The 23,034-nt window shown below is 40.7% G+C and overlaps 1 protein-coding gene across 1 annotated transcript in view; it reads right to left on the bottom strand.

Moving 5' to 3' along the window:
- The window catches only part of LOC117363105 (disintegrin and metalloproteinase domain-containing protein 9-like), a 301,668-nt gene that overhangs the window by 62,782 nt on the left and 215,852 nt on the right, over positions 1 to 23,034 (bottom strand). The window contains exon 8 of the mRNA XM_033950405.1: positions 15,792 to 15,987. Coding sequence (XP_033806296.1) covers positions 15,792 to 15,987 — 196 coding nt within the window. The remainder of the gene's footprint in view (positions 1 to 15,791; positions 15,988 to 23,034) is intronic.

Genomic DNA, 23,034 nt, shown 5'->3' with positions numbered 1-23,034 from the left:
TTTTCAGGATTTCCCCAATGAATATGCATTGAAAGCAGTGCGTGCACATAGATCTCATGCATATTCATTGGGGAAATCCTGAAAACCCAACTGGATTGCGGCCCTCAAGGAGAGACTTTGAGACCCCTGGGCTAGGGCATGGTTAGAGTGTGGGCGGGGACTTGGGCATGGTGTAGGCATGGTATAACCTGGAAGTGAATGCTAATTGGTCAATCTATAACAAGAAAATATATATTATAAATAGATGTTAATGTGGGGAATGGCATTACCTGTCTATACCTTAGCTCTGTGTAATATGCAAGATCATACACTTAGAACATTAAGGAAGATTATTTTACAGAGCAAATTTATTTATAATGTTTATGCAGGCAATGGAATAAATTTAGTTACAATTTAATAATAATAATAATTTTATTTTTATATACCGCCAAAGCCATAGCAGTTCGAGGCGCTTTACAATAAGAAGAGCTGGACAGTCAGCAAAAAAAATAACAATGAAATTTTTGAACAGATGAATATTTGTAGGGAGGGAGAGAGACAAAGTAAAAAAGTTAAAATGTAGGAACATCAAGTACATATAAGTAGAATACAGTGGTGAGGCTTTAAGAGTTCTTGGTTACAAATCGGTTGAACAGGTTGGTTTTAACTAGTTTTCTGAAGTTAAGATAGGATGAGGAGTGCTTGATGATGTTGCCTAGCCAGCCATTCTGTTGACTTGTTTGAAAAGCAAGAGTTCTGTCAAGGAATCTTTTGTATCAGCAGGTTTTTATTATAGGTTAGCTAAACATATGTATTCTGCGTGTAGGTCTGTTGGAACTATCAAATTTAAAATGTGAGACTAGGTATAGGGGGGTCAAACCAAGTATAGATTTGAAACAAAGGCAAGCAAATTTGAAAAACACTCTTGCTTTGAGGGATCTTTAAACAAGGGAAATGTGCCACAAGATAAAATGTGCTTAAATTGGATTAAAAGTAGCTCACTCTGATAAATCTCCAAAAAGTATTCTCTCTTATTGTTGCTTTTGGTTAGAAGTGAGAAGGAAGCCTGTTGTTTGTAGAGGATAGCTTGAGGAGATGGTGGCCCCTTACTATAAGTTTTTCAGTTGTAGAATAGCTGGGAATAGAGCATGGAGACTTAGGTGCATAGGAGATTCCAGTGGCAATCAAAAATGGAGGAAGCATAAGTGAATTTCCCCTTTTTAAGGACCAAAGGGGCTAGAAGTCAGGTCCAATCACAACTCAGGAATTCAGTTCAAACTGGTTTCTGTTCTGGATTGGTGATATCATCTGATTTGGCTGGTCAAATGATTACTAGTTGGACAGAGCCTTGATTGGATTTTAATAGGGTCATTGTCTGGGGAGTTTCAGGTACATGGTGTCTCTCTTATTATATCCCAGCTTCTGATTGCTTTTGCTCCAAACCCTGTGTATTTTGGCAATCGGTAGATCAGCATCACATCCATAAGTGTTGTCAGTAATATATTCTCCTCCCAATCTTTAAAAACTCAAAACCATCCTTCTAGGTAAAATAACCCAGGGCTGCATTCACTGTCTCTCAGTTATGTCTTGCTGGGGTCTTCCCCAGCCACCAAACTCAATTCATGGCCCAAATTTTGTCTGTCTGCCTCTTTGAGGTGCAGTTCTTCTCATCCACTTCACTATTTCATAGGTTACTCATCTGCTTCACTACTAGGGTCTCTAATTCCTGTCCCCTGGAACTTTGACAATTTCAACACATTTATTCTCTGCAGTGCAGCAGAGACATAAGAACATAAGAATTGCCGCTGCTGGGTCAGACCAATGGTCCATCGTGCCCAGCAGTCTGCTCATGCGGTGGCCCCCAGGTTGAAGACCTGTGCCCTAACCGAGACCAGGCCTACCTACGTTCGTTCTGGTTCAGCAAGAACTTGTCCAACCTTGTCTTGAATCCCTGGAGCGTGTTTTCCCTTATAACAGACTCCGGGAGTGCATTCCAGTTCTCCACCACTCTCTGGGTGAAGAAGAACTTCCTTACGCTCGTACGGAATCTATCCCCCTTTAACTTCTTGTTCTCTCTACCTTGGAGAGGGTGAACAACCTGTTTTTATCCACTAAGTCTATTCCCTTCATTATCTTGAAAGTTTCGATCATGTCTCCTCTCAGTCTCCTCTTTACAAGGGAGAACAGGCCTAGCTTCTCTAATCTCTCACTGTACGGCAACTCCCCCAACCCCTTAACCATTTTAGTCGCTTTTCTCTGGACCCTTTCGAGTAGTACCATGTCCTTCTTCATGTATGGTGACCAGTGCTGGATGCAGTATTCCAGGTGAGGGCGTACCATAGCCCGGTACAGCAGCATGATAACCCTCTCTGATCTGTTCGTGATCCCCTTCTTAATCATTCCTAGCATTCTGTTCGCCCTTTTCGCTGCCGCTGCGCATTGTGCAGATGGCTTCATTGACTTGTCGACCAGTACTCCCAGGTCTCTTTCCTGGGGGGTCTCTCCTAGTACTGCCCCGGACATCTTGTATTCGTGTGTGGGATTTTTGATATCAACATGCATTACCTTACACTTATTGGTATCAAAAATCTGCTTTTGGTTTCTTCTAGTGGCCTCTGCTTCTTATGCCCAGGCAGGACTCCACCTTAGTTTCTGGGGTCTTGCCTGGGAGTTTGAGCAACCAAAGACTTTGTGGACCCTTGCACAGGCAGTTTAAGTCCCACCAACTCTACTTCCTAATTACTGTATAACCATCCATCAATCAAAAAACATGGAACATTTTAACTGTGCCTCTTATAATGGAGAGTTGAATTACCCTGAGCTGCACTGGGCCCTTCTTCCTCAGCAGATTGTTACTCCAAGTCACCACCCTTGGTGACAGGCATTTTTCCCCTAGTAATCCTCTGGGGAAATGAGCTAACACTCTCTACCAATTTCTCTAGGAGGTCACACATAATAAAAATAAGTTAGGTTTCCAACCTTAATTTTTAACTGAATAATTTGTTTAGCATTGGAGGAATTTTTTAATGTTGGGGACTTTATGATGTTATGGTTTTTATTTATGTTTTTTCTTTATTGGATATGAGATATAAAAATATAAAAAATAAATGAGGACATAAGATTTTTGTGGATGAAAAGGAGGAAGAGGGAGATAGTGTGGAGGATCAGGAAGATGGAGAAAAAGGAAGAAAAGATGAGGACAGGAAGAAAAAGAGGAGGGAAAAGGGGGTTCTATGATGTTGGAATAATGCAGATGAGATTAGGATGTTCTTGGATCTTGGGGGAGGATCTGACAAGAAGAAAACCACTGCCTACTTTGAACCAAATGGAGCACTATAAAACTTTGTAGTTCAAAGTACCATTGGGCTGTGAGATGCCAAAAAGGAACGCAAAGCCCATAGGTGCTCCATATATGAAGCCCATACCCAATCACCAATGCAACCACTTCCCCGCCACCTTACTCCAGTTGCTGTCACAGGCTAATGGTATCAAGGGCGCTCCATGTGCAGGCATTCTTCTCTCTCTCTTCATTTCCCTTCTGCAGTCCATTCTGCTAACATTCTTTGATCGCTACTGGTAGCAACATCACAGTGATCAAACCAGTCTGCTTCAGGGCCTTCCCTGTGATGTACCACACCTCCTCTGATGCCACTTCCTATTTCTGTGCAGGCGGGGCACATCATATGAAAGAATCTGAAGCCACAAAACAGTCTGTTTTGATCTCTGCAGTGTTTCTATCGGCAGTGATCAAAGTATATTAGCAGAAGAGACTGTAGGGTGGGGGAACGAAGAGGAGAATCAGACATAGGATTGAGGGTGAAGGTTATGAAGGGGAAAATCAGGCATTGGATTGGGGGAGGGGAAGAATGGGCAGGAAAGGTGCTGCAGGACTTGGGGAAGAGGGCAGAATGAACAGGGATTCTACTGGACTCAGGGGAAGAAGAAACGGAGAAATGGATAGGTACTGCTGAATGGGGGGGGGGAGGAGGAAGGGATGGACCTGAAGAGGTGGGGACAGATAGGGATAGGTGTTAGATTCAGGGTGGTGAGAGACATAGGGATGAAGAGGGGAAGAGATGCTGAATGGAATATGGGGGAGAAAGACTGGATTGAAGAGAAGAGAGGGGGGGGGGGTCATATGGCGAGATTCTGGTCCTGGGGTGGAGGTTGTGAGAGGAAGGGAAGATAGGAGTGGGATAAGAGAGACAGATAAGAAATGTTTGGCATTGATGGAATGTAGAAACATGGGCAGTGATAGAGAGAGAACAATCCTTAATATTAGGGGAGATAGGGCACAGAGGGGCAATGCTGATCACAGGGGGGAGGGAAAGGAACAGATGAAGGTCACAGCAAAATAGGAACACAGATGGGAGATGTTGAACAGGATGGATAAGGGAAGAAAGAGAAGATGGATGGTTGACAAGAAGAGAAAAGAAATGTCAAATGGACAGGAGACCCTGGAAAGAGCAGAAAAAAACAGAGAAAGCAGAAAAGAGACACAGAGGCCAAAGCAAATAATAAAATAAAATGCTCAGACCACAAAAGATATAAAAAGTATTTTATTCAATATTTATTAATTTGGACTATATCAGCTATATGATGTGTGCATTTCTGCTATCTTATATTTTAGTTTCTCTTTTTCTAGTATTGCAAATGGAATGTGTAGTATTGCTGTATGTGTAATCTTTAACTTTGTGAAGTTTCCAGTTCAGTATTTTGCCTTTATATCTCTATTAGTGATCTATGGTCTCTTTTCTGCTTTCTTGGGGGGGGGGGGTCTGCTTTTTCCAGGGTCTCTTGTCCATTTAACGTTTCTTCTCTCTTGTCCACAATCTTCCATATTCCATCTGAATACCTATTTTGCCCTGTCCTGCTTCTGTCCCTTTCTCTCCCTCTATAATCAGCATTGCCCTTCTGTGCCCCATCTCCCTCCATTAATGTCCAGCATTGCCCCTCTCTATCCAGAAGAGATGCTATGGGAGGGCTTCCAGAGATATTGGTAAGCATTTTGCTGGGAAGTGGTTAATACACTTGAGGAATGGTGGATTTAAAGTTAATTAGGTAAGCTAAGGGACTTTATTTTATTTTGAGTACTCTGATCATTTAGCAAGGGAGATTTAAATGATAATTTTCTCTTAACATAGAAAGTCTTTTACATGCTTGGCATCTCTAGTGCAGCAGTTTCCTTTTCCATCTTCCATCCCAACTGCTTCCAGGAAAAATATTTTTTAAAACAGCACAGGATGTGGAGCTGTTTTCTAGGACAGTGGTTCTTAAACCTAACCTGGGGCCCCTCTGCCAGTTGGGTTTTCAAGATATTCCTAATGAATTTGCTTGAAGAAGATTTGCATATACTCATATTAGAAGTAACACGCATGCAAATATGCCTCATACATATTCATTAGGGATATCCTGAAAACCTGACTGGCTAGGGGTCCCCCAGGAAAGGTTTAAGAACCACTGTTCTAGGCTATTTCACTAATGGCTCTGCCAGTCCATCCCCTTCTTTCATGAACCTCTTGTTTGAGGAGAAAAGCCTCTAATGGCACTGCCTAGATAGCAGAAATATGTAAATTTATTTAGCATGAGGGATGAGAACCATACAAGAGACTGTGGGTTGAGAATAGGGAAGGGAGGGTTGTTTACTTAGAAGTAAAGATCACCACCAGAGGTTCTACAATTGTTTTATTACATCTGTTATATGAATCAATTATGGATGAATTACAATATGTAAATATTATATATCAGAACAAAAATACTAGATATTTATTCAATATTTTATGGATTAAAGTAGGTGCATATTTGTCTAGAATACTGCAAATACTGTTTTGTTTATTATGATATATTATTTTAGTACTAGTCTTTAAGCCCGTTACATTAACGGATGCTAGAATAGATGTGGCTGTCCGTCTCTCTCTCTCCTTGGCCACTGTCTTTCTTTCTGTCTGTCTCTCTCTCTCTCTTTGGCTGCTGTCAGTCTGTCTTTCTTTCTTTCTGTGTCTCTCCTTGACCACTGTCTGTTTGTCTGTCTGTCTTTCTGTCTCTCTCCTTAGCCACTGTCTGTCTTTCTTTCTTTCTGTCTCTCTCTCTCTCTTTGGCCGCTGTCTGTCTGTCTTTCTGTGTCTCTCTTTGACCACTGTCCGTGTGTCTGTCTGTCTTTCTGGCTCTCTCTCTCTTTGGCCACTGTCTGTTTGTCTTTCTTTCTTTGTCTCTCTTTGACCATTGTCCGTGTGTCTGTCTGTCTGTCTTTCTGCCTCTCTCTCTCTCTCCTTGGCTGCTGTTTGTGTGTCTGTCTTTCTGTCTCTTTCTCTCTCTTTCTCCTTGGCCGCTGTCTCTCTCTCTCTCTCTCCTTGGCCGCTGTCTGTCTGTCTTTCTGTCTCTCGTTGGCCGCTGTCTGTCTGTCTTTCTGCCTCTCTCTCTCTCTCCTTGGCTGCTGTCTGTGTGTCTGTCTTTCTGTCTCTTTCTCTCTCTTTCTCCTTGGCCGCTGTCTCTCTCTCTCTCTCTCTCCTTGGCCGCTGTCTGTCTTTCTACCTTTCTCTTTGGCCGCTGTCTGTCTGTCTTTCTGCCTCTCTCTCTCTCTCCTTGGCTGCTGTCTCTGTGTCTGTTTGTCTTTCTGTCTCTTTCTCTCTCTCTCTCCTTGGCCGCTGTCTGTGTGTCTGTCTGTCTCTTTCCCTCCTTCCCATTCTCCGCCTGAGCCCCACTCCCCTTCCTTCGGCCGCCCCCACCCCACCCCCCTCTCTGTGGCAGCGCCACTAGCCTCCAGCGCCATGGCAGCGAATAAACAAATTCTCATCCTTGACCCGCCCAACGAACACAAATTCTGAGGTAAGGGGTGTTGGTTCGCCACCGGGCAGGCAGAGAGTGCGGCTCCTGTGAGCTGCAATGGTGCTCTGACCCAGAGGGGAGAGTGAAGGCAGAGAAGGCCGTGCGACCAGGGAGTGGCAGTGGTTGTGGCCTTCCCTCCCCTAGCTCCGTAGCTCAGTCACCGCCGCCTCCTTCTCTCCCCAATGTCAGCTCCGAATGTCCACGCGCACACACTCCGAATGTCCATGTGCACACGCCGCACTCTTTAAGATTCTGCCAGCCACAGAGCTATGGACGCAAGGAGCCACTAGGTTTGAAGAGTGCATGCGCGCTAAGGGAATTATTATAGCGGATATAATTGTAACAGCTAGAAAAAATATATATAAATTTAAAGCAGAGAAATTTATGAGGAAATAGTGAAGGCTGCTTGGGGGATGGGTCTATGCACAGAACCTATGAGCTACAGGGGGATCATAGAGATGAGAAACATAGAAACAGTAAATGATGGCAGAAAAGGGCCACAGCACATCAAGTCTGCCCACTCTAATGACCCACCCCCCTAATTTCTTCCATGAAGAGATCCCACAAGCTGATCCCATTTTTTTTTTTTTTAAATCTGGCACGCTGCTGGCCTCAATTACCTGCAGCGGAAGATCATTCCAATGATCAACCACCCTTTCGGTGAAGAAATACTTCCTGGTGTTGCTATGAAATTTCCCACCCCTGATTTTCAACGGATGCTCTCTTGTTGCCGTGGGTCCTTTAAGAGATAGTCTCCAGCAGGAAGCTTGGAGGAAACTTTGGACATAATAGCAATTCTATCATTAAGTGCCCAGGCCAGAACAATTATTGTGAGAGGAAAACAGAGATCAAGGCAGCACTAGGAATTGGTGAGGCTGCTGATTTAAAGTTTCTATGTTTGGACCACTGGTCTGACCCAGCAGCAGCTTTTCTTATGTTCTTATGTTTGTTCTGGAGTGTGTGTGTAGAAGGAATTAATATTTTTTAAATAATATTTCCTGAAAATGTTTGATTTCATGAGAAATGCTGCAGATTAAACCTGCTTATGTTGAGCCAAGGTGTGTACCAAGAAAGTTCTAAAATAGAATAGAGCTGAGGTTTTGTGGTTCTCATGATTGAGATTTCTTTTTTTTTTTTTAATCTTTATTCATTTTTAAATCTTCAACAAGTAATTTAAATATACATTCATATATACTTTAATAACACTTATTAATCATACATATATTGCATCATAATAAAATTCCTCCCTACCCCCTCCCTCCCATATAACATTTTCAGAAATAACTAAAATTTACACCCACCCTCCCCCCACTCTATACTTCAACAATAAAGGGGAAAAATAAATTATTAACTATAATCAATCCTTACAATAATTTGTTAATGGCTCCCAAACATCAATAAATCTTTTATATCGTCCCTGCTGAATAGCTAATATTCTCTCCATTTAAAAAATATGGCACAGTGAATTCCACCAGAAATTATAACTTAGTCTATCATAATTTTTCCAATTTCTCGTAATTTGTTGAATGGCAACTCCTGTCATTATGAGTAAAAGTTTATTCTTTTTAGAAGATATTTGAAAACATGATTGAGAGTTCTAAATTAAGTTTGGAGTAATATTTCAAAGGAAAATTTATAAGGACTTTTAAAATGTGCTTCAGAATTTAAACTGGATTTTTTGACTCCTGTTGCTAAAAAGTATTAAATACTGGGAAATAGAGAATTTTAAACCCCTTCATTGTGTAAGACTACTGATTCAACTCAGATTGTCTAATATTACTGGTGGTTTGTTTTTATGTTTGTTTTCCTGTAATCCTTTCCTTGGCCAATATATACCACTGGGTGAAGTTTGGAAAATCTGAAACTAGTTTTTGAAAACTAAATGTTCTTTTGAGAACTGAGGGACTGGAGCCTTGGGAGTGATCTATTGTCTTGGGATTGTAGGAAGATCTATGGTGTAGAGCTTCGATATTCAGATAAAGCTGAGGTGGCTCAGATGTGTGAATGTATATCTTGAAACTCTGAGTTGATTTCATGTCAGAAGCATTTTTGGGGGTTTCCTGAGAGGGTCAGCTTAGGGAGTTAGAAATACTTGGCCTTTGCCTGTGTTCATAAGTGCTCTCACTGTCCCTTCACTAATGACATAAATGTTCACCATAAAAAATCACTTGTAATTCTGTCCAACCCCCTCACCTCCTTCCTCTCTGTGATCCATCTCCAATTGATAAAATACTGGTACTATAAACTGCCACTTCTTTCACCCAAGCTTCCTGCCCTTGTCTCTGCCGAGGAAGTGGCCCTTTGACTCAAATAAACAAAGGTGTGGCAAACCATCTTAAGACAGATAGCATAAAAGGTATATGTTTGAAATATGCAAGCATAAAAAAAAAGAAACCCCAGCTGGATGTAGATTTTTATACATGTAGACACCTACTTTCAATATAGTTTTGGGTAAACTAGCTAGAGACAAAATTGATAGATAAGGCAACGCCCAATTTAAAGCATATGAAAAGTTAGGTGCTTCTCTGGGAAAGAGATACAGAAATTGAATATGGGATGCAGTTAAGAGCCAGAAAAAAACTGAATAAATGATAAGAAAATCAAAGGTATAATAATATATACATTTGTGTAACTTGCTGGTTAAGCAGAATTTAGGAAAGATTAATGGCCTCTTTTACAAAGCCGCACTAGCGGCTGCCACATGGCAACAGCCCCAAAGCCCTTTAAATCTCTATGGACTTCGGGGCCGTTAGCACAGCCGCTAGCGCAGCTTTGTAAAAGAGGCCATAAGTGAACCTGTAGAGGTAAAAACTTAAAATTATAAGAGTTCTTTCTCCCTCTCTTTGTTTAGTTTAGAACAAACCAAGTTCCCGCCTTTGTCTTTTTCTTGTTCTTTGCTTAAACTGCTATGCTTAAGAGACTGGTAAAAGGGGCCTCTGGTTTCTCATCTAGTTCCCGCCTTTGTCTTTTTCTTGTTCTTTGCTTAAACTGCTATGCTTAAGAGACTGGTAAAAGGGGCCTCTGGTTTCTCATCTAGTTGTAATGAAGATATATGATTTCACATTCCTGAGCAAGGGAAGCCTGTATATTAAAATATCTTCTATGTGCTTAAATAATTATTGAATATGTGAAATATGAATGTATGGATGTCTTGGACCCAATAAAGAATGAAAGGTGATCAACTGCATGATGTGTGATATTCAAATAAGAAAATATTCTATAAACTTATAAATACTTTGGAAAAATATGTGCAGTTTGACCTATCTGACCTTTGGTCAGCCTGGATTGCTGCCATGGAAATTCTCAGTCATTGACTAGACATTCCAGGAGGCCCAAGATGGGATATAGGTCAGCTATTTGACCCTGCTTGGTTTAGGTGAAATAACTTAAAACTAAATTTAAAATAAAAGGTTTCTTAATTTAAGAATATTTTCTGTTCACAAACTGGTCTTTTCTCTTATTAGTATAGGAAAAACTTGTATAGCCCATCTAGATCTTAAAGCAGAGGTACTGAAGAAGAAATTAGTTGTTTTGTGTCTGTGACAAACTCAGTTTTCCAGAGAAAATTACTTTGGTCAGAAAGAGCTTTTTTTTATTCATTCTTTAAGACTGTAGAACGACTTGCTAGCCTATATAAAAAAGTACTGGGCAAAGGATAAGATATATCCTTTCTTTCTAAAAACAAGTTTTGCATTCCTTTGGTAAATTGTCAGCTCTAGTGGTGATAAGGAGTCTTCTTTTTAAGACTACACATTATCATATCATTTTATGTAATTCTAAATACATATTTAGAATATTTTAGAAATTGTAAAAAAATATATTTAATTTTTATACTCTGTAAGCCTGTTTAAAACCTAAAGAATTTCTTTGTCTGAAATAGTCCCGTCTTCTAAGAGAATGTGTTAGCTAAATATTGGAAGCTGAAGTGACGTGTCAACACATTGTAATATTATATAAGCAACTACACAGCTCTGATTCTGTGGAGATCTTTCTCCACATGAAGACAACTTTGTCTCACATGTAACAAGTCTCCCTCACACAAACAATGATTATGGGGTAATGGTTTATAGAAATGCATGTAATGCATATAATTAATTAGTATTTTAATTCTAATTTTAACCTCAGGTTTAATTTTGATATAAATTGAATAAATATCATTTTTATGAAAATGGATATTTTTGTGTAAGTTAATTGGCATCAAAAGGTATCCTATGTTGGGCCAAGATCCAGTAATCGTGCTCACTGCATGAGTAAAATAATAAGGAATTTGAACTACATGTGCAAATGAGGGGGGGAATGGACTGAGGGCAAGTGGGAAGTGAGATAAATAGAGGCAGATGGGTTGAGGGCAGTGGGGATGTGAATGCATTTTCAATCTGCATCAATTCAATTGCCTACGAGACAAATACAGTAAAACCTTGGATTATGAGTAACTTGCTGTGCGAGTGTTTTGCAAGATGAGCAAAATGTCTTATTAAATTTTAACTTGATAAACGAGTGTGGTCTTGCAATACGAGTACATTCAGTATATGTGCATGACAACTGAGCCAATGGTTCTTCTCTCTCTGATGCTGCAGGAGTGTAGTGATTGTTCTAAATGAGCAAGGTGTTGCAATACGCGCATCATGTCATCCTACACAATAACCCTCATTCTCTCCTCTCTCTCGTCTCCCTCATACCAGCCATGATTTTTTTTTCAAAAGTAAAGTGCAGGTTAATCTATTTTTACTTTATACAGTACAGTATTTTATATTAAAGTTTTTGAATCGTAGAACAAATTGTTTGAGTTTCTTTTATTTCTTATGGGGAAATTCACTTTGATATATGAGTGTTTTGGATTACAAGCATGTTTCTGGAATGAATTATGCTCGCAAACCAAGGTTTTACTGTATATCTACTGAAATTTGCACTGTTTAATTTTCTTGCCAGTTTATTCTTTAGTGTTTGATATCTAATATCGAAATTTGATATAAAGTTATTATCTGCAACTATTTTGCAGACTTTTTTTTCTGCAAAAGAAGTGGAAATAGTAGGACCACTAGGAAACAGCGATCACAACATGATTCAGTACAAATTAGGAGTAGGTACAGCAAAAGGGAAGAGAACCACAGTGACAACGTTCAACTTTAAGAAAGGGAACTATGATGCTATGAGAGCAATGGTAAGGAAAAAACTCAGAAATAGCTCAAGGAAAGGAGAAACTGTAGAGCAAGCCTGGTCTCTATTCAAGGACACAGTGCAAGAAGCACAACATATGTACATCCCCAGATTTAGAAAAGGGTGCAAAAAAAACCGAACAAAAGACCCCGCATGGATAAACAATGAAGTGAAGAAAGCGATAGGAGATAAGAAAAATTCATTCCGGAAATGGAAAAAGGACCAAACTGGGGAAAACTGGAAGGAACACAGAAAACGCCAAAGAGAATGTCATCAAGTGGCTAGGAGAGCGAAAAGAGAATACGAAGACAGGCTGGCCAGGGAGGCAAAAAACTTCAAATCGTTCTTCAGATATGTTAAAGGGAAGCAACCGGCGAGGGAGGAAGTAGGACCGTTGGATGATGGAGACAAAAAGGGAGTGATAAAGGAGCAAGAAGAGGTAGCCGACAGGTTAAACAAATTCTTCTCATCAGTCTTCACAAGCGAGGATGTCAGAGAAAGGGCGGGACCGCCGGAAGAGGAAGCAGCGCAGACGCAGGGCTCACAGACCGCCGGAAGAGGAAGCAGCAGGACCACGGTAGGAACTTCTACATGATGGGGGGGGGGGGTCGGGAGGCTGTGGGGGTGCGAGCGGTCCTTCGGGGTGGGGGTGCGGGTGCGAGTGCGTGCGAGCGATCCTTTGTGGTGGGGGTGCGAGCGGTCCTGCGGGGTGAATTGGACGTCGGGGGGGGGGAACGATGTAAAAAAAAATTTATACAACGCGCTCACGTGTATAACGCGCAAGGTTATGCACGGTTTGTAAAATCGAAATACGGTAATACGGTAAAATCGAAACTGAAAATACGGTACTTCTGCTGCTTTCTTCTATCTGTTGCGCAGCCATCACAAGCGGGAGGACTTAATCAGGTGAGAAGAGAGGGAATTAAATGAATTGCTGGCCAGCATTAATTTATGGGATTAGTCTTCCAAAATAAATCCACAGGGACCAGAGCTGGTTTAAACCTTAGGTTAGTTGCCTAAGGAGATAAATTCTGTGAACAGAGGAAGGGGCAATGAAGAACAGCTGCAGTCAAAACAAAACCATAGGCCCTAACAGCCACATAAACTAAAAGAACTGTAAGCTTACACTTCTACTTGTAGGGAAGGTAGGCATTTTTAACAGCCTGGTTACTTAAGAAGCCATTTATCTATATAAATGTTTTTTGGTAATTGTCTTATTTTTGTATGTAGACATACATGAAGTAAAGCTTAATACTGAAGATTAGGGTCAGGAGAAAAAGTTTTTACGTGCAACAGTCAGCCTCTTTATTTAAATGCCAAACACGGGTGTCTTTATATATAGGTATAAAATGAACTTCTTAGCATTTAGTGTACACTAATTCCATTAGTGTGCATTAACCTTTAGTAAAAGGGCCCCACGGTATTTAAATAACTATGTATATTGTAACATTTCTGACCCTGAAGTCAGCCCTTTTACCCATAAAGACAGAGCAGCAGTGTTTCCCTCTAGCAGAAAAGGGTAGGCACACAAGAAGATAGAGACCAGTGAATACAGAGCTGTCTTTCCCAGGCACAAATCTAAGCAGGTCCCTATAGTTAAAGGAAAGGAAAATCTCTGGAGTGGCCACAGAGGGATCCAGAAAGTGCTGAAGCCTGCTCCCCACTCAGGCAGGTTTGGGTGTGGCACTGAGAGGTTTAAACCTAGCACATACAAGCTGGAGAGAGCAGTGAAGGAACAGATTCTCTTGAAGTCTCTCCAGGCCAAGCAGCTGCAGGAAGAAGGAGCTACAGAATTTAGGGAAATTGCTACCTGACCACAGGACTGTAAAAACTTTTTTTGTTTCTTGAGGCCAAATCAGCCTTAAGAAATATTGTCTCTAGAAAACTCATAAGGAGAAGTTATAAGAAGGCTCCTTGACCTGTGTTTTTGTGGGATAGGTGGGTTTTTTAATTTTTCCATTTGAGAACTGGTTTGTTTGAGATCAGGCAGTCCTGAGTGTTTTTAAACTGTTAGGAGTTTGCTGAAGAGCTGGGTGGGTCTTTTTTGTGGAATACTTTGGTGAAGCATAAGTTTGTGAAGCAGGTTCAGCAATTTTCCCTCAGTTAAGCTCTTCGGAGCTGGAACCTGCTGTTACTTGTACAAAGCAGGTCTGGTGAACTGAAAGGAATGGAGTTAGAGCTCTGTTTTGAACATTTCATTATAGTTATGCCAAAAAGGGCCTGGTGAAGTGGACAGAACTGGGGCTACTGAAGCCTGGGCACCTTAGTTGGGAGTGGCAGGCGGCCACCCCCAAAGGAACTGTAGAAATCTCACTGAACACACTGTTTTTGGGAGACATGGAGCCCAAGGGGATTTGGAATTTATTTTGCCTTTTGACAAAATGCTCTTGTTTTCTGCTATTTGGAGTAGAGCTTAATGAACTGACCTGGTTAAGTGCCTTTAGGCGAAAGCCTGATCGTTGGTTTCTGTTTTTCCATTCTTTTGCACTAAGAAAAATAAAACTTGTTCTTGCCTTTTGAACAAGTGCTAATCTGGTGGTTGATTTACCTAGCGTTGAATAGGTTAAGGAAGCACTCTTTGAACTATTATAAGATATTCCTCTATGAAGGGCATCCTCCATTTTGAGGAGCATGCCGGGTTCATTGAGGCCACCTGCCATGGCACTGCAGCTATCAAGGCTGAGGCCGGATGGGTGACAATATGTATGGCTATGCATAAAGTCAGCAGTGCTAAATATGCATATCCACCACTCACTACAGCTGCTACAGGCTTTATAGTAGCTGAATTTAGATAATTTCAATATACCACTTAACTCCACCTCACCACTATACCAATAGTGGCAGATAGTTAAACAGATTTTTACCCTGCCACTATCCATCTAGGGACTGAAAATTTACAGAATATGTTTTTCAGCTGCCAACAAACATATAGGTTGATATTCAGTGGCATTTAACTGGATAGGGGTGGCCTCATTTTGGGTAAGTACCAGTTACCAGAAACAGCTACTGATTTTCAGCAGAATTATCTTGTAATACTGTTGAAAGCTTTACCGACTGCCCTGACACTATCCAGGAGGTAAAGTTGTCCAGGTACTACTGCTGATATTTAGTACTGGATAACTATTCAGGCAAGTTAATGTTCTTAATTGTTCAAATAATTATGTGGGTACTAATGCAGAATGTAAGCAGTACATAGGTAACTTTCAGTGACTGCTTTATATCCAGATATTCAGTACCAGTATCCAGAATGGCCCAGCACTGCATATCTAAGGATTAATTTTAAATGGCAGTCAGCATTTTAAAGTAACACCAACAAGGAGTTTAAATATCAAGGAGATCATTTCCTTTGAAAATTGACACAATGAAGTAGTTATGAATCTTACAGGATTGTTCTAATAGGGGCAATTTTGGTATAATCATGATTGCTAAGTTTAATTATCACACAGAAAAATATATTTGAGGCAAGAGTAGGAAAACCCCCCAGAAAATATATAAATGGCATACTCTACTCTCTTCCGCAGGGAGGGAAAAGACTGATGCTGCAATTTTAGCACAAAAAGTGGAGAAAAAGACCTCAGTACATCCTGCACAAAACTACTATAGCATAAGCTAAAAAACAGCAAGTGAAGCTTAATCATAAGTCAAAAAACTCCACTCAACAAACAGTTTTAATGCAGTAAAACAGTCTGAAACCACCCTCGGGCAGCACAGGGTATGAGGAGGTAAGGGATATTGTACATGTCTTACAAAACTGCTTATTTCTCCTATATGATAGATCAGCTGAATTATGTTCATCAATGATTCATTCTTAGCAAAAAAGTTTTTCCTACCATCACGATTACCACCATTTTCTTTACCACCACCTCCTTCACCACCACCTTCTTCTTTTTCAGGAGGATAAGTAAAGTTTAGGAATGAGCCTTTAACTAAAGGTCCACTGTCAACACTTCCTCCAAATCCTGGTGTAGTGCAGTCTGGAGGAGCCCACTCTTTATTGCAATGGCAATGTTTCTTGTTGTTGCACACCTGGATAATACAAATATAGATTTATAGCATGATGAATGCAACTATAAAGCAGTCACTTACCTGTAGCAGGAGTTCTCTGAGGAAAGCAGGCATATATTCTCACAGGTAGGTGATGACATCCACAGAGCCCAGTGCCAACAGTGGAGATGGTACTTTAGGTGATGGGAATCTCCAATCTGTTAGTCAAAGGACAAAAAAACCTGAGAGGTATAGCTTGGTCCATATAATATGCTAAAGAACACTTGCAGTCCAAGGTATGCAATGTTGCCTCACCAGGATGAGTATGTGGTTTAGGAAAGAAGACAGACTGATTTCCACTGAGGTGGAATTCCAATACTATCTTAGGGAGGAACTTGGGGTGAGATTAGAGAACTATTCTGTCATGATAGAATCTGGTGGAAGGTGGATCTACCACAAGATCTTGAAGTTCACTTACAGGTCTGGCAGAAGCGAGTAAAATTAGGAACACAATTAAGAAACTTTAGAAAGTGAAGTGGTTCAAATGGAGGTTTCATGAGAGCCATGAGGATGACGTTAAGGTGCCTCATTACTAGATGTAGTATGATTTAAACAAACCTTTAATAAACCAGACTACTACAGGAAGAACATCAGTGGCTTGTTATCGATTCTTGAGTGGAATGTGCTAATAGCACTCAACTGTACTCTGAATTCATTTTTAGACCAGAGAGAAAAGGTGTGGTGGCCATGTTAGTCCACTCTTCAAGGTAATATATAGAAATAAAACAAAAAGAAAGATCATTTCTAATCTGAGGAAGAATGGGTTACCTTTGAAAGCTAATCATAAACTACATTAAGCTAGTCCAATAAAAAAGGTATTATTTTTTTCCTTTGTTTTTACTTCTAAATATTATCATTTTTAGACCAGTATTAGAAAGATGGAAGAGGGCATGTGTTAGGGTCAAGTGCTCCAGTTCTACACCAGAGTGAAAAATGCTTCCATTTAAATTTGTAACATCTTTGTGTAGAAAGCTTCCTGGAAGTTCACAGTATCCTGCATACATCCACAGAAAGATCAATCGAAACCAAGTCTACATCTTCAAGAATCACACCTTCAGGGGAAGGGAGTAGGGGCCAGGTAAAGGAGGGACCATGCATTCTATGTGATTAAATTTGGAAGGGATCTAACCTCCACAGTTTATTGGTTAGTTGGCTTAGATGCCGCTAAGGCTTTTGATCAGGTTAATTGGGGATATCTGTCCACGTCCTTACTTATATGGGCATTACGGGCTGGTTTCAGGAGGTAGTGCGCTTGTTATACTCGAACCCAACAGCTTGTATATTGGTGAATGGTATCACGACATCACGCTTAGCAATTGCTAGGGGGATGCAGCAGGGTAGTCCCCTGTCACCCCTGTTGTTTTTGTTATATTTGGACTCCTTTTTGCGCACCTTACAAAGGGATGATGTTTTGTGGGGGCTGCCAGAGGGTAGTTCTCAATTGCGTGTTTTGGCATATGCTGATGATATGTTGCTTACCCTTGCAGATCCACAACCATCATTGACCAGGGCCTTGGCTCTTTTAGATGAATTTAGTATGTACTCAGGTCTGGTCTTAAATTTTCAGAAATCTTTGGTGTTGCCCCTGTCTCTGGATATACCCAGTGGGGTGGCAGGGGGCTTTTCCTTTGCGGTGGGCATCTGATTTTTTGATTTATTTAGGGATTAAGATTCCAGCTGATCTTACACAATTGTATCAACTGAATGTCGGACCACTCTTGCTAGCAACCAAACAGAAATTGCAACATTGGAGGGTCTTCCCTCTTTCTTTGATGGGTAAGATAGCATTGTATAATATGGTGTTGGTTCCGCAATGGCTCTATGTTTTTCAGATGCTGCCTGTGTTGCTTTCTGTAAAACATGATAAAGATTTGTGGAGAAGTTTGAGTCTTTATTTATGGAATGGGAGGAGAGCAAGATTGCCACTCTCTGTGCTGCAGAGACCCAAGGATCAGGGAGGTCTGGGATTGCGAAATCTGAGGATGCTTTCTCAGGCTTGTCAAATGCGATATCTTAATGACTGGTTTAGAGGTACCTCTCATTTTTCTGCGACACCTTTTGAACTTATCTTGTGCACGCCTTACCATTTTAGTTATCTTCTTCATGCTAGATGTCTTCTGGGGCGCCTGCCTCCTGCTGGAGGTATATTGTTTCAACTGCTAAGGTGGGTTTGGCGGACTATCTGCAAGGCTTTGCGAATTCCATTTTTTACCACACCTTTTTTTACCTTTGTTGGATAATGGTGACTTTCCTCCTGGCACTTCTCAGTTTCCTAACTCGGTGTGGCGTACTACTAATACACAATATGTATTTTAGGTGGTTACCTCCACCGGCTCTTTGGATTCATTGGATGCTTTACAATTGGATTTACATTGGACAGCTGGAGATTGGTTTTCTTACCACCAGATGTCTTCATATGTGAAGTCGTTGCCTCGGACAGTTTAACTGATAGGTGACAGGAGTCTGTCTCGGAGGCATTGAGCTTGTCGGCTCAGACCCAGATCCCACTACGGTTTTATCATAGATATTTGCAAGAGGCCTTGGGGGAGATTTCTTATGAACACTATGCTGTTAAATGGACTGGGGACCTGCCTTGTGTAGTTACGGCAGCTGAACTCAAGGCTAGTCTTCATCGCACCTCGCACATTACGCCACAGGTCCTATTGATTGAAACAAATTATAAGTTTTTATTACGTCTTTATAGATCCCTGGCATATATGTATCGTGCCAAATTGTGTGCTTCTGATCAATGTCTTAAATGCGGCTACTCTCCTGCTACATTGGGACATCAATTTTGGACTTGCCCTTTGGTGCAAACATTTTGGATGCAGATTCACCAACATACTGTTCACATGTAGAATTATGGCTATACTCTTTGTCATGCCCTGTTGTTTACCATGGGGTCTCTGCCATGCAGGACTCCGAGGGGCTTTCGGGGCTTTTTGGAGAGAGTACTCTTATTGGGAAAGAAAACCATTTTACATTGTTGGATAACATCGGACCCACCCACTTTATCTCATTGGCGTACTCTCATGTTATAACAAGCCTCTATGGAGCGCCTTTGTGATGCCACTCAGGACATTGCTCCAGACTGTAAGTTTTCTGTTATTTGGGAGCCTTTTTGGCGCACATTGACCCCGAAGGCTCGAAGTCAATTGTTGAACCCTTGATTGTCAGCCCATTTGAACTTTGAACAGTTGAATTTGTTACCTTTGTATTGGGATGGGTGGGTGGCTGGGAGGGATGGTCCAGTTTAGTGATTGTCTGTATCTGGTGTTATTGTTGTTTTTACTGTTCTTGTTGATTGCAAAACTTAATAAAATATATTTTCAATAAATTGTTGAAGATGCGACAAGATAATTAATCACAAATCCATTGAGCTCTAGAAGGCAAATGGTGGAGAGAACTGCAGTCTGTGTAGTCTATTCCAAAGCTGCTTTGATTAACCTGTCATCAAGTTGAGGGAAAATGTGTATGCCCCATGTGCAGCTATGACTAGTAGACGCTTCATGAAAACATGAAGAGCTGAGGCAAAGCTGAATGGCAAGACCTTGCACTGATAATGTAGAGTTCCCAAGCAGAAGAACTTCCTGTGAGCAGGGAGAATGAATAATAATAATGTATTCTTATATACTACCAAACCATTAGTTCAAGGCGGTTTACAACAAGAAAAAACTGTACAAGCAGTGAATCACATACATAAACATGTCAAATATCTCTGGGAAAAAACAACAATGGCAGTCAAGTCACATATTTGTCAAACAGGTAAGTTTTCAAAACTTTTGTAAATGAGTGGTAAGACTAAGCTTGGGGAATAAGAATATTCCAGCAAGAATTCATTGCACTAGCCTGAAATGCAAAATTTTCCTAAGAATCTTTTGTAACGACATGCTTTTACAGATGGAAACAAACCAATAAGCTTTACGTGTGTTCTTATTTGACTTATAAAATTCTAAGTGGGAAGAGAGGTAAGCTGGGGTCAGTCCAAATAGTACTTTAAAACAAATACAGCCAAACTTAAACAGAACTCTAGCCTTGAATGGTAACCAATGAATCTTTAAATAGTAGGGGCTTACATGGTCATATTTTTTTAAGCCAAAAATCAAACGGACTGCTGTATTCTGTATTATTCTGAGTCTATTAAGGATTTTTTAATGAGATCCCAGATAAACAATATTACAGTAATCCAGAACAGAAAAAATTGATAACTGAACCAATAACCTAAAAGACATTAAATCAAAATATTTTTTAATAGTACGAAGCTTCCATAATACAGAAAAGCATTTTTTTAATCAATAGATCAGTATGATCATTGAAAGATAACGAACGATCTAACGTAACGCCTAATATTTTGATCAAAGTGACTATGCGGGTGATATCGACCACCGAGTTCCTGTTATAACAGGAACTCGGTGGTCGATATGTGGGCGATAAGCTTCATAAAGGGATAGTAGCCTTGAAGAAACCCTCTGGGTGAAACATGTTGGCTTATTAATCCCTGAGAATCTGACCATTTAAGCTAAGTATTGAAGTATTTAAAATATTTAAAAACTTGAATGGCATAACTACATCCAACTATAAAAAATTTATTTAAAGAGACCCGTTGAGGATCGAATGCATAAAGCCAGATACTATGAAAAACACTTGAGTATCATGGTGGCATTTCTGAGGGTCTAAGTGATTAATGGTTATAAGGGAGGGTGTTAAAGAGGTGGGCTAGGTTGGACTATTCTCGAAGTAGCTAATTCATATGATATACTTTCTCATAACAATTTATGTGTGCTGATTAAATAATATAGTTATATCATCGGCATAGATATAACATTTACCTGCAAACTATGTAGTAGATTACCCAATGACACTAAATAGATGTTAAACAATGTTGGCGAGAGTGGCGAACCTTGTGACACACCACACAGGTTACTCCACAAGGAAAAGGAAGAATATGTACCAGCACTTTATACTTGATAAGATCTATATTTCAAAAAAAACCTTGGAACCATTTCCAAACATTACATGAAATTCCAAACGAATCCAAACAGCTTAGTAAAATCTCATGGTCTACCAGGTCAAAGGCACTATATGAGTGTATGTCTTTTTTTAGATCTAGAGAGCAAAGCCAGTTTTTATGTTGAAGCATGAGAAGGGTTCCCAGAGAGCCCATGTGAAACCTTTCTTGAAAAAGGAATTTGTTTAGGTCTTGGAGGTCAAGAATCGGTTGAACTCCTTCTTTCCTAAATCCCAGCTGAGCAGGTTAGTGACTATGAATCCACTTTACTTATTATTGCTTGACCTACTTGGCCTCATCAACCAAGGAGCAGACATTCACACACCACACTATCCCATCCCCACTTACTGGTCAAAAAACAACATAAAGCTACCCAATCACCCATTCATCCTTCCACTGACTACTTTTGCCACCCATCTTTTCTAATACCTACCATCTGTGGCAAAGAAACACAAGTGCACTTATCCTGCCAAGCGCAGTAATCTTCTACAAGTCCTGGTCACTTAACCCTGCACCCATGAAAGATCCTCCACTCCAGATCCATGCCTATACATCAATACCAGATCCATATCAAACTCTTGCTGCTAAAAGAACTGATATACCCTAAGGACATAAGCTTTGCATTCTTCACTGAAATGTGGCTCAAGGAGCTGAACAGCTCTGAACCGGCCCATCTCTACCCCCTGGGCTACAATATCCTGCACACTCCAAGGCCTGGCAAAAGAGGAGGTGGTATTGCTCTCACTTACAAGAGTTTTTTTCACATTTCCATAATAGACAGGGCCACATTTCCTGGCTTGGAAAACATGGTGTGCTCCCTACAAGATGAAACCAACAACCTCAACAGCTCTGTTGGCATCCTGTTAATATATCACCCTCCTGAGATATGGTTACAAATGCACTTCAAACTACATGAGATCATCTCAAGTGTCACATGCCAATTCCCTAGAATGCTCATCCTTGGAGACATCAACATAACCTTGTCCCTACAGTCCAGAACTTCAAAGCCTTCCTCTCGAGCATTCATCTAGAACGGGTACCCTTTTGTCCAACACATGACAAAGGTTATACCATTGACCTCATAGCAACAAGCTCCACACTCCCGGTCACTGACCCTATCTGGTCTCCGGTCCCCTGGGCTGATCACTCACTACTGTCCTTTACAATATCCCTCTACATGGGTAGTATTACTAACAAACCAGCAAAACAGAAACTCTTAAGCAGATGTAAAATAAATCCTGGACAGTTTTGGCTCACAGTAGCTGATCACCTATGTAGATCAACAATTGTCAACACAGTACAACTAAACCACTGGGATAATGCGACTCTACAAACTTTAAACTCCATTGCACCTCTACACCCCTATATTGTTAGGACAGCCAGACAATCCCCATTGTACAATGATAACTTAAAGGCTGAGAAACAAAATTGTTGTTGGTTATAAAGACAATGGCAAGAAAACCCTCCCCCAATCACAAACAAGCATGAAAAACAGCGATAAAATCCTACAAGCACCACACAGCAGAAGTCAAGAAATCCTACTTTGCCTCAGAAATATACAACCATATCTTTGACATCAAGAAACTTCCAGCTAATGTGCACAACTACTCCCCTCCCCCCAAGACCAGGCTTAGTAGCTACTAGCGCCCAACCCAATGCCCAAAATTTAGCAAACTACTTCCAAGATATGATTGTGAGCGTACAGGCGAAAATCAGCAAAATGTCAAGCACCTTGCACCCAAAGATCGAAACTGACCACATTGCCACTGATCCCTGCACAGTATACCAAATCTGGAGCATCTTCAAACCAATCACTCAGGATGAAGAGCTCCCCTAACTAAAAAGCTATCTACCAAAAGCAGCATGTTAGACAAATGCCCATCACCCTTATACTCTCACATCCCTAATGAACTCACTCACTGGCTAACCTCACTGATAAACAACCTTTTACAAAAGGACCAACTACCCACCCAAATGGGTCACATTGCTCTCATACCCATCTCAAAAAGTCAAGGAGCTGA

Source organism: Geotrypetes seraphini, chromosome 6 (assembly GCF_902459505.1).
Source record: "Geotrypetes seraphini chromosome 6, aGeoSer1.1, whole genome shotgun sequence".
Classification (NCBI taxonomy): Eukaryota; Metazoa; Chordata; class Amphibia; order Gymnophiona; family Dermophiidae; genus Geotrypetes; species Geotrypetes seraphini.
This window is presented reverse-complemented; position numbering and strand designations above follow the sequence as displayed.